At 36.1% G+C, this 13,160-nt stretch overlaps 1 protein-coding gene across 1 annotated transcript; it reads right to left on the bottom strand.

Moving 5' to 3' along the window:
- Positions 1 to 8,773: 8,773 nt before the first annotated feature.
- Positions 8,774 to 11,008, bottom strand: nkx3.3 (NK3 homeobox 3). The gene is made up of 2 exons (XM_066693514.1): positions 10,450 to 11,008; positions 8,774 to 9,941 (listed from the first exon to the last, which is right to left on the bottom strand). The coding sequence occupies exons 1-2, from the start codon at positions 10,766 to 10,768 to the stop codon at positions 9,475 to 9,477; spliced, it is 786 nt and encodes a 261-aa protein (XP_066549611.1). The 5' UTR covers positions 10,769 to 11,008; the 3' UTR covers positions 8,774 to 9,474.
- Between the last annotated feature and the right edge of the window lie 2,152 nt (positions 11,009 to 13,160).

The raw sequence follows: 13,160 nt of genomic DNA, 5'->3' as shown, positions 1-13,160 counted from the left end.
GATACCTGCGAAGAGGAAAGATACAGAAAGACTGGGTGTCCTAGTAGGAAGACTGATAAAATATAGTGTCAATTAGAGAGAAACAAGAGAAGAAGTCTGATGATTATAAACATAAAGCTGTGTAATCTTCAGGTCTTCAGTGACTACAGATGCAGATTAAAAGAAATGTATCAGCGCTCTGTATCAGGCTGATTTACCAGTGGGAGGCCAGGCTCCACTGTGATGGTGACGCTCCGGTTTCCCACCCCCTGTGGCAGGGGCTCTGTGTGGAAGCAGCGTCTGTCGGGGCCGGTCAGCTCTTCCTCCAGCAGCTTGTGGACCCCCTCTTCTGCAAACTGCCTGAGTCCCGGAGAGGCGAGTTGCCCTTCAGCCCAGAGTTCATTCTGTGTGCTGTGAGAACAGCCTGGGAGAGGACAGAGGAGCTGGGAATATAATGACAGCAACAGAATATATTCCCTTGTCTTTATTTGCACCACTGTGCAGGAACAAAAAATAAAAAAATGAAAGAAGTATTCCCTTTGACATTTTGAATACTCACAGTGCCTGGTAAGAATTGATGCAAGCTTACAATAAAGCCCTCTGTTGCCTCTCCTGTGAAGTGTTCTACATGACTGTTTTTAATTTTACAGGAAAGAAATATGCTCAAGTACACACAGGGTAATTTTAATCAATAATTATAAATGTATTCGTTTTATGTCTTCATATTCTTCATGCATTACATCAATGGATTACCCTACCTACCTCGAAATCTCCACTTCACTCCACTAAACCTAGGGCGGACCAATATGTTACAGTAATTTCATCAGTTAATGTAAATTAAATGCACAATTTAGCTAAATCCTTAAAAATAATAGATTATAATTGACCTGCATGAAAACCATTTCTACTTGATTATATTGTTTCCCTAATATAAGCTTGTCTTGGTCAAATTTTTTTTTCATTATTCTTCTCTTGAACATCGAACTACTAATTGAATACAGAAATGGCAATTAATTAACCTAACACCTAAGTAAAATTCAGAATCTCTATGCGAATCTGTAACGAAAATTACGAAAGGAGGGACTTAGACTTGAAAAGGTTGGGAAACGCTGTTCTGCACAATGGCAAGTGACACTGTATTCACACTGTTGTCATTCCTTTAATTCCAACATGGTTTCAGCTCCCGGAATATAGCACTGCAGACACCATTGCACAGAAATGCAATTGGAAAATGAAACCACAATGTTTATTTATCACAATGTAGCCTTCGATCCACTTTATTCTGCATTCTGTACAGAGACCTAGTCCTTTTATAATGCTGATCAGTGAGCAGGTGCTCATCACGTCTCTGCGATTGTTGTGCTGTTGCGTTGTTGGCGAACAATGTACTGCAGCTGGGCAGTGTTGAGCAATGCCGTTGTGGTCCATTGAAACTCACTGAGTCGTGCTGCTGCAAATGGAGGGGAGAACTCCACACCAGAACATTTTAAGCTGTTGTCTCATCGCAAAGGCAGTGATCTGTCGGTGATCTTAAAGGTTCAATGTATGTAGAGTAGGGAAATTAATCTCTACATGTCACACAGTATTCACAAATGGACACACGGATCACACAAACCCACAAATGGACACAAATTGATCTATCTTTCTACTGTATCATTAGTTTTTTTTAGAAGTATGTGTAATATTTTGAATTCATATTACAAACATCAAGTATTGTCTGTTTCTTAAGTGGTACCGACCTTAATTGATAGCAATAATTACAAATATAACATAGACTAACTACTACTCCTAATAATAACAATAATAATTGGTTAAAGTCTTAATCATATACATAACCCAACATTACTTATACGTTAACTGTCATCCACCCCCAGAGAGGAAAACAACTCCCAGTAGTCTACAAACGTGTACTTGTACCTCAGCAAATATTTATAATCCAGCCTAAATATTTGTCTTGCTTTCATACCTGACCTGTATCTTCCACTACACAAAAATAAGCAAACATCTTGAGTTAGCAATCTGTGGTTGAGTTGACACGGATTAGCCAGAGACAGGCCGGGTAGAAGCGATGAGGCCTACTGACCGACTCACCGAAGAGCAGAGACCACTGCGCCGGCGGCCGGTGAGTCGGGTACTGTTTGGGGAAAGTGCCGAGGCTCCACTCCGCATGAAAAGTAAGTAGGTACTCGGTTGGGTTCACCTCCTGACAGATTGACTGACTGTCAGAGGTGACCATTTGTAAAGCCACGAAAATGTGTAAAGCAAGACGAGTTCCCGGAGCGAAAACGTCCATTTTTGCAAATGACAACATTGCAAAGAGGTAGGTTTATTCTGGGTGTAGAGCCGGACTGCAGGAACACGGTTACCTTGGATTAAATATCGATCATGTGGCTTTCGAGTTAAATATTGATTAGGCAGAACAAGGACAGTGCAAAACATCTAGGAAATGCATGAAACATATAACTAATATTTGTTTTTGCACTTGAAAATAAACCTAGCTTAATATTGTAAAGGGTTTATGATTATATTAACAGGTAATTAAAACGTATAGGGACTCGTTTTAGCTAAAGTAGACTTACTTTCCGTTTAAAAAAGGGTGCACAACCTAGAGTACAACCTTGAGGACGACAGGGACCAAGTAAGACCAAAACAAATACAATAAAAACTGTCCTGAAACACACAGCCCGACATCTCTCTCTCTCATCAGGAATAACTGCGAGTGACTAATTAAATGTAGGATCAGACTATTGTAATGCATATAATCACATCACAGTTGAAACACAGTATGCTGTACAAAACAAAAACGCATTTAAGAGTTATATTTGATGTAGTGTATCTACAAGGGCCACACCGTCTCTCTCTCGTATTTACTGTTCAGCGCAGACAGTCTCCAGAGCAGGCCTTGATCCCGTCACAGCAGTCATCCACAATGAAACCCTACTCCCTCCACTGTAGTTTATCTGGGCTATAAAATAATTGTTGTTTTTCTAATATGCAACGTGAAAGAGAATGTGTGATCTTATGCTATAATCATCATCATCATCATCATCATGCTGCAAGATAGCAATCCTCAACATTTATCATGTGCATACTAGAAGCATATGAGTAGGCCTAGTTTAGCCTTTAATTGATCAAGTTATTGACGTATATTCTGTACTGTTTACATAAATTCAAATTCAAATATGACTTTTTTTTTTTTTTTTTTTTTTAATCCCATGTGACATGGTCTGGTCCTGTGTGACACTAGCTTTCTCCCGTATCACTTTTTATGATTATTATTATGATTATGATTATTATCATCTGTTTTCTGAAGTAATACAAATAAAGTAGCCTATAAGAGCCTTGGAACAGGTTAATCATTTTATCAGGGTTGTTTTTAATTAAATGCAATCAGAAAATACTAATTTCAACAATAAAATGTTACAATATTGAGATATTTTCTAGTTGTGACAATAAGAATACAAATTTGTATTCTAATGTAATCGATCCCCGGTCTTGAACGCGTGCAATTCACGTTTAAACCCTGTAATTTTGAAGGAGTTCGCGCGTAATGTGTCTTTTTGTGTTGGAAAAGTCTGCTCGTCTATACACATAACACAAAATACCGTGGATATGTGAACAATTAAATAGATTAAATAGGTAAATAGGTAGCAAAAAGGGTGTTTACAAATTTAACAACAATTATAATATTAGATCTATGTATGTTTCATCGAATACATATCACGGAATAAAGGCTTGCAATAACCCATGTGTATTATTCACTTTAAAAACTAATTTGTAAACTTTAACAGATTATGTGTTTGTTCAAGGACAACATTGTGTGCCAAAAATCACCAAAGCGCAACACAATAATGTGTCTATTTAACATATTATTGAGTTTAAACTACACATTTTGTATCTTGTAATTTAACATAAAGTTGTGTTGTCCTTGAACAAACATAGAATGTGTTTCATTTAATATATTAATTCTAAGAGTGTACCAACAGCTAAATGCTACACGTGTGTGTGTGTATGTTTTGGGGAAATTATTATTATTATTATTATTATTATTATTATTATTATTATTATTATTATTGATAATCATCAAAATAGTCAAAATATAAATAATACAATTTTAAAAGACGATTAAGTTGGTTTAAGGCAAATATATCGTTAAAGCACCGAATGATAACGGAATTAATTTAAATGGTGTACATTTCTGTTGATTACAATTATTTTACACACAAACAAATGAAAACACCAGTTGGTGTTGAACTTGGCACAAAACTAATATGTTGTAAGCATGCGTATGTGTTTAAAAACAATGTTATTGTTGGTTCAAACTAATATTTTTTCTGTTTAAAACACATTTTGTCGTTTTCAACATTTTAATTGAGTGTATTGCTTTATTACAAAAAACGCAACTGAGTACCTGTGCAGTTTGGGTATCATAGTTTTCAGTTATCCGCGCCCAAAGAAGAGATTAAGGAATATAAAGCATATTTGAAAGGAATAAAGCTGTATATTAAATAGTAATAATTGATTTGAAGTGATCTGATTATAAATCGGCTTTGCATGCAGGTCTTTGTTCAAATCTGGCACAAACAGAATATGTATGTCTAACACAATTTAAAATGTTGAACATTAAAATAATGCACTGCCTTTGTTCTCAATGAGCATTTTGTGTTGATGACTCGTAATCTTGACCATATATTTGAGTAGGCTTTTATGATTCAGAAATGAAAAGGGCATCTCATTGTCTCATTGCATACCAAACAAAACAAAGCACCTGTACACACCGCACACAAGTGGGTTGTGTTTTACACCCAGTCTTACAAACAAGTCTTCTCTCTGTGGTTTTAAAGCATACTCAATATGAAGCCAGTTTGGGTGCAGTTTCTGAAGTACCCATACTGCAGCACTGTCACCTGTCCGGGAGTATTGAGGTCCATTCTCTTCAATTGGGACAACAGGTTCCCTTTGATGACTAAATTAGCCTCAATTAGCACAGATTCGCGTGGAGGTACTTTGGTCAAAATAACAGGCGGCTCCAGAAGAACATCAATCATTAAATTCAATTTATTGCACAAACAAAAAATGTTTATCTATTTGTTTTCTTATAAGTATCTCAGACATTAGATACATCGGCTGAATATCACGATCAAGGTTAAGTTCAGGATATAGTTACACACTATACAGTGTTTTCTTAATACAGATTTATGTGACCAAAAAAATAAAATGAAATAAAAATACAGTTTTTTTTTATTTGTTTGTTTGTTTGTTTTTTCATTACTATCTCGGGTTGTTTCTTCATTTCACGTCTCCTGTCTTTGTTTAAATGTAATTTTATTAACAATTTTATCTTCATAATTTTAAGACATTTTAAAATTCACATGTAATGGTAACAGTAGCATTGTGTCATACCTATGAAACACTTATCAAGTTGTCTTTAAACATGTTTATTATCATTTTAATTTTACAATTAAGGTCTATTCAATAAAAAAAAAACACGAACCGATTATTTATACACTTATTTAATTTAATCACGTGGACAAAGGCTTAGTTGAATGAAGTGGATTAAACACAACACCAATCGATATTGCCTATAAAGTTTTTAAATATATTTACTCCGTATTATGAGTGTGTTAAAATTGGCTGCACGTTTATTATCAGAAACTTTTTATAAGCATACATTTTTGAAGTACAATCGACTGTTTCCATATTCCGAATTTTTGAAAGTACAAATACAACAAACTGATTTCCAATTATGAACATTTACGACATGTTTCTCTCCAAACGAATATAAAGCCTCGGATAGTTCGCTTATTCTACATATGAAAATCAGTGGGCACAATTGTGAGAATATACTGTTTTCATTGTTATAATTTCACTTAAATATGTTTAAACAATTTCATTAGCATTTGCAGTCATTAATATTTCACTTAGAACAAAGGTGTGGCTTTAACACATTCATGAGTGTGAACAGCATAGTAAGTAGGCCTATGTTCATTTTAACAGAAACAGTGTTGACATATTAGGAGAAACATGGGACCTGTATCGTATCCAACAAAAAACGTATTGCATTTTTTTCTAACAGTTTTAATAAACAAGTGAGCTAAAGTTGGCCTAGTGGTTTCATACTTTCTCAGTTTCTCAAAATAGATACATATTATCAAATGAATTAGTCGATTTACATTTTTATGTAAATCTGTCTTCACATTTTAATTAAAGCCTTTATACTTTTCAACACAATTTCAAAATAGTGCACTTTTGCCCAACCCACACACACTGTTCTGTTCAATATCTCCTTGGACTTGAAGATCTTATCTTCAAGAGAATCAGGCTGCAAAGTTTGTTAACTGTGTCTTAAACAGATTGAACCCATGTCATCAATCTATTAAGATGTTAGAACTATCCAAATAAATACATTAAAGTTATACAGTTATATTATTAAAACTGTATCCCTTTGGAAAGTGATGTGAAATGTTGGCACTATGGCCAGCACATTATCTGGAATGTGTTTATTGCATTGATTTATTTGAGTGAATACATTTTCATATTACTATTAACAATAGAAATACAGATATTATGAAATTCTCTTATTTATTTGTGCAAACCTGGACCTGTCAATTCTGCATAATTCTCCAAGGCATTTAATCTGAATGCATTTTCAACTGATTTCACAGACCTTGATTAGCACTTACACTAGTAAACTAATACGAAAATAACACTGGGTAGTCCAAGACCTGTGCTAATTTGGGTCTGTGAAACCAGCCCTTTAAAAATGAAATTGCATAAACATATAGCTGTGGAATAAGAGGGAAAATTACAGGTGAATGATGTTTACATGTGTGTGGACCATATTCCTAACCAAAAACCCAAAAGTCCTTCAATACAGTTCTCCATTTGATAATATCATACCACAGTTATGTTTTGCAATAACGTAGGCCATATCTCAGGATTATAAGTGTTCTTGAAAATGCACACATTTGTAACATAAGAAGTGTATTATTATTATCAAAGGATTATGGAAAATACCTTTTCCACACAGTCCTGGAAGCAATACGTGTCAGTAGGAAATTAAACCTATAAATCAGCACAACCTGAAATATTTGCAGAGGAAGACTGTAACACAAATGCTTTAAAACCTTCTACTCCTACTTTTCTGTAGATAGTTTCATTATAATCTGCGTTAATCATTTAGACCACATTGTTGTGACACCCTGATATATACTGTTGTAAATGATAAACGCTTTCTGTGTGTAAGTCTTAAAAGCGACATATTTTAAGATTAAGATTAACAGATTTTATTATTATTATTATTATTATTATTATTATTATTATTATTATTATTATTATTATTATTTAAAGTTTCACACCAGAAACTACACTAGATCCTCAGACCCTCACCAGGGAATTACAGAGCCCACCCTTGGCCTGGCGAATTGGGAGGGCCGTCAGCCAGCACAAACAAACATAGCAGGTCCGAAGTGTTGGTGCTAAGGCCTAGTTTCAGAGGAAAGGGGTTCCTTTCAAATTAACATTTATGAAATGTGTCCATGTGTGTGGCATGAATATTACTAAGATCATCAAACACTAGTATTGACACACATATTCATGTCCTTCAACAAAATAAGAGAACATAAATGTCCATATCTCACTTGTTGCATTTGTAAACTTATGCAAGTATAGCTAGTATATAAACTGCAGTTTTCCTTTAGCAGCCAGCACTGTTGAATACTTTCATCTGAACAGGTCTCAAACACATTATTCAACACTTTGGGAACAGTTTAGGTCTCCACATTTAGGTTTAGACCACATCAAAACTTTGACGTGCTGGAGAAGGACACATTATAAGAGTGTAGTCTACAGCATCGTGGTTTATTTGAACAGACACTGCTTTCTACTATACTTAAAACGTGATTGTGCACAATTTTGTAATTTGCGATTCGGTAGAAAGTCATTAACAATAAAATAGGCCTCGGTCTTTATCGTTAATCATTACCCAAACTATGATGTCAAAGGAAGGAACAGTATTAAGGCATACAGTGTGTTGTGATTCTGAATACTATTGTCCAATTTGAAACGCTTAGCAAAGACTTCAACTGTTCTCGACTTTCTATAGTATGCGTCTATTACTATACGTTTCTACTCAGAAAATATATTAAATATAATGTATCCCTGACGTTTAGAAAATAAATCTAGATCGGGTCACAGATGTATTGAGTTGGAATACTGTATTGATTTTGATCGAGGGATTGCCATTATGAAAATTCATAGGCCTCTCAGAGAAATGGCAATTCTGTAAATGCATGATGTGTCCTAGAACTTGGCCTGTACCACGTAGCCCACGCTTTACAGTACAAATTAGGCCAAAAACGGAAATTATAAAATGTTGAATATGATAAACAATTTATATTTTCTAAATTACAATTTACAGTTGTATTTTATGTTTAATTAAAGTTGTTCAAACTGATTTCCTGGCCAGCAGTCAAATATAAATATGTGAACTTAAACCTAAGACATTTTATTACGAGCATTAGAACATTTTACCTAAGAAATCAAATAATTAGAACAACAGGCTACTAAAGTTTTGACACCCTAATCAATATTTAATTAAATATGTAAATACCCATAAAAGCCCAAAATAAGTCATGCATCCATATACAATAACGTGTATCATCCAAAAAACATTTGACAATCCTTCCAATTAGGCTTCAATTTTATTTTATTTTTTTAACATTTTAAATATTCCAGCTTGACTTATAATATGATTATTTATATATATATATATATATATATATATATATATATATATATATATATATATATGAAAATAATTTAAAAAAACACGCTTAGTTTTAATTTTGTCCCATTGTCTTGTCTTGTCAAATTCTTTATTTTGAAATGTCATCGTTCTTTAATCAAAAAAGTAGAAAATTGTCATCATTAAATGCATAAATACAAAATGTAAAGTCTTATTGTGCAGGATAGAATTGTTACAGTTTTATATTTACATATTGCTATTAAATACTTACAGAAGTGCAAATAATCCTTTGGGACGGTTCGTTGGGCAAATGCTTTTAAAGATTAACTTGAGTTTTTGATTAGCATCTCCGGGAGAAGAAATCGTTGCAGTTTCGTGCTTTTTATCCATTACTTCCACTTGCAGAAGGATGTAGAGACCTTTCTATATGAGTGGTGAAACCTCCTTAATCACTGTCTGAAGCCTTTCGTGATATGCGATGAGAACATCAATAGATTCTTTCCAGAGTTTGTCTCTCAAAAGTTGTCATTTAAAACTTGTCTACCTTTTTTAAAATATACTTTCTCTAAGGAAAATAGGTATATACAACCTCAAAAAGTGAATCAAACCAACTTTCTGAATTGTTCGCTCGGTTCTTATTTGTATAGAGATACATGTACATCTTTTTATTTTATTTTAAATTAGTTCTGCCCTGTTATTTGCGTTACAGGCGTCTCCTGAAGAGTTTGTCCAAAGTGTCCCCGGGTGTCTCAGTGTGTTCCTCCACACAGGGGCGCGTCTGATGGCCACGGGTGGAAGCAGTACATGTAGGGGTAGTACTGGTAAGACTGGTACAGGGGGATGCCAGGTGGACTGAGCAGGTCCTCGGCCCTGTACTGCCTCTGGTCGTTCCTAACCAATACCTTCACCGCCACTTTCTTGGCCATGGTCGTCGTGTTGGCTGCCAATTCAGATGCTATTTGCCGTCGTTTGGTTTTGTATCTCCTGTTCTGGAACCAGATCTTCACCTGGGTCTCGGTGAGTTTGAGAGCCCCGGCCAGGTCCGCCCGCTCTGGACCGGACAGGTATCTCTGCAGGTTAAAGCGCCTCTCCAGCTCGTACACCTGGGCGTGGGAGAAGGCGGCCCGGGAGCGCTTCTTGCTGGGCTTTGGCGGGTCCCCTGTGCCGCAGCTCTCCGCGCTGTCCTGATCCCCCACTGGAAGACGTTTCTCTTCGTCTGCAATATATTCACATTGATGTCAATAACTGCTTTACACCATTTTCACCGATTGGTCAAAAACACTGTTAAAAGCACACACACACACAAAACGCTCTAAGGGTCAATATTTCCCAATCCACCTCTCAAGTGACATGTTCGTATGCACTTAGGATGTGGTTTATTCCAGCAGACATTTGCAGTTTTGTCTAAACCAAGCGCTGTCTGAAGTGTAAACACAAAGCACACTTATCTACAATACTTCAACATGAACTAACAATAGTGTTGACCCTGTCTGTTTATATCACAGTGTGGCAATTAACCAGAGGTGCTATTCCTTTTCTGCTATTTCATATATCTTCACAAAGTCCTATAGGCGGGCCTTTATACATTGAACTGACCAATTCAACAGATTTATATAAAAACATTATCCAATACTTTCTGCTCCACAGAAATAGTAAAGCCAATGGGCACCTCGGACATGTCGTTTCTGACTCGATTGACCACAATCACTGCAAACGTGTCCTACCTTTGCAGGGATGACATCCCGAATAAACAGATTTCTCCTGGTCGCCTGAGTCCTCCCTCTTGCACAGACTCGGTAGGATCCCAGCACTTTTCACTGGGCTCCGGGTCTCTTCCCTGCTCTCCCTGCTGTGTCGTTTACTGTAATCCGCAATAGAGGCGTCGGTGCATCCCTTTTTCTTGTCTCCAGTTTTCCCTTGCAATCCAGAGCCAGCTAACACACTGTGCTCGGGCAATTCCCTGGGGACCGGACTGCAAACTCGAATATCTCGTCCCCGGGTTAGGATGTCATGGATAGAGAAAGAAGTCCCTCTTTGCGCCATTGGAGAGGTTGTAAACGCTCCTCTGTGTATTTGAAGTCTGATCTGATCTCCTAACTATTTTTTAGCCCCTGTGGACTACAAACAAACACGAGACTTCATTAAAAAATCCAACGTAGCCTGTATATTCGGAGATACATTGATTTCCCGGACTCTCTTATTTTTTTTCCTCTCAATATTATTTAATTGCAGCCAGTTTCTTCTCGGTCAAATCAACAGCCAATGTGTCAAAAAAGAAATCGAGACATGATCAACACTCTGGCCAACAAAGAGGAGCTCCGGTCTCATAGGCTGCTGTAACCCACAGCCCCGCCTGTCGGACCACCTTCCTCTGAAGAGCCCTGAAGCACTTGTTTAATTAAGGATGAGAGAGACACACTCTTCTTGAGTTCATTAAACAATTAATTAACTCCCTGTGTGACCTGACCCGAGGAGTCATATAAACGAATTATAAGACTATGAGACGCTGAAACACACACACACATATATACATATATATAATTATAATAACAACATATACTTGGAAATATGAATGTAATAAGCTTTAGTTTGTAGTTTGTTTCTGCCTTTTTTCTTCGTGAAAGATATCACGATTACCTCCCATCTTTCTAATAAATATCTATGTATGTATTGTTATTATTGTGTATATTTTATTTCTTCACAATAACGTCAAAGATAATTTTCTACTTGAATATGTATTTATTTTCGATGGACAAACCAACTTTTATTAGCTGTACCCAAATTAAAATAAACAGTTCAATTTGTATATTTGTATAAAAGAAGAACAAACAAACAAAATAAAAAACTGTAAATCGAAACTGTGCAGCTCAGTGATGTGGCCACCGTCATTATAGATATTGCGCCAGTGCTATTTTCGCGCATAATTAAATTAGTGAGATTTGATGCTCTGCCTCTGCGCCTCTGGTTTAGGAGAACTGTCTTTATAGTCACATTTTTCTGCTCATACCTGTGAAATGACACCTGCGTTTGTAAGTGATATATTACTTATGTTCAGTAAACAAAACAAATACTTGTTATTGTTTAATCTAATAAGTGACAAAAAAATAACAAGTAATTTTAATTATTAGCTGATAAGAAATCCAAGTAATCCAGTTACTCGGTTTACGCAATTATCATATAAATCCAAGTCCATTTGCAGTAATGAAAAGTAATAAAAAGGAAATAATAGTAATTCGTGTAGTAATATGCTAGTACATATGTTAATTGTTATAAGTAAAATAAAAATACTAAGTAATTTATTTTTGTGAGTGCAGAAGAGTCGCAGGGACCAGGACCACAGCTGGAAATGCCAAGACATAACTTAACGGAATGTAGAGAAGCACCGCCTGTCCAAAATTCAATATTCATTGATGAAATATATTTTATTTTAGGACCACATTGCAGAGGGAATCTATTCCGCACGTACTTTAACGTACGTACGACACTCTTACTTAATTGGATCCTAAAGAACTCCACAGGTAGCCTTTAATTGGTCATTTTGTTTCCATGTCCCGACCAGTTACATTTTGCAATACCTGTACAATTGGATAATTCTGCAATGTTTTCTAAAATCCTGACAAATACTGTGTTTCGCTCTCAAGGTCTACTGTAAAGATTCTGGGTGGTCCAAATCTCCCGCTCATCTGTCCCCATCCACGGTCTGTGCAGTCTTGGTCTTCCCCACATCAGAAATACAATTTATTCTAAGTTTGTTTTTGACAGAGAGTCCCACCACAACCGCGTTTAATATAGAAACTGTTAACGGGGAAATTCAAAATAAATGGAGCTTCAAGTGTGAACTGGACAGGGTGTGTAAGTAAGTCTTACTGTCCTGTTACCCAAACAAAAGGCAAACAAGCAAACACAGAAACACAGAAAAAAAAAAAACTAAACCGACCCTGACAGTGTCTCTTCCAGTGCAGAAACATGATGCTTTTATACAGGTAACATGTCTGCTTTCCCTTTCCCCTTCACACCGTCCCCCCGGCCACACTATTATATGTCTGGCATTGGTGGTGTTAACTGCACGCATTGTAGGCCTGCAGTGGCTACATTTCAAATTTGTGTCAGTGGATTGACTGGAGCGTGTTTATCAAACACTTAGGCATCCTTGTATGTGATGAAAGATACTCCATAAGGTACGACGATTCTGTTATTTATTTAATCTACGGTGTTTCATCAAATGTCCACGAACGCACTATAAAGAGGTATCGGAGTGCCTTTAGTCTCCCCGTGGATCGTTTTGATCATCAAATGTAAACGTTAAATTGCTTTACCGGAGATTATCTCCTATTTGATTGCCTTTCTTTAGAGGGTAGTTGTGAATTCGGTTGTCATTAATACTCTTAAACGCGTTTCAATGTATAATATAGTAATTTGAAGAGTGCTCATCACA

This window comes from Amia ocellicauda, chromosome 20 (assembly GCF_036373705.1).
Source record: "Amia ocellicauda isolate fAmiCal2 chromosome 20, fAmiCal2.hap1, whole genome shotgun sequence".
Lineage (NCBI taxonomy): Eukaryota > Metazoa > Chordata > Actinopteri > Amiiformes > Amiidae > Amia > Amia ocellicauda.
The sequence above is the reverse complement of the archived record's forward strand: the minus strand, read 5'-3'. Positions and strand labels throughout refer to the sequence as shown.

Excerpts from the sequence above, each read along its gene's own strand:
- nkx3.3 (XM_066693514.1), bottom strand. The coding sequence starts at position 10,768 with ATGGCGCAAAGAGGGACTTCTTTCTCTATCCATGACATCCTAACCCGG. Across the intron at positions 9,942-10,449 it reads GGGATGTCATCCCTGCAAAG|ACGAAGAGAAACGTCTTCCA; the intron begins GTAGGACACGTT and ends AATATATTGCAG.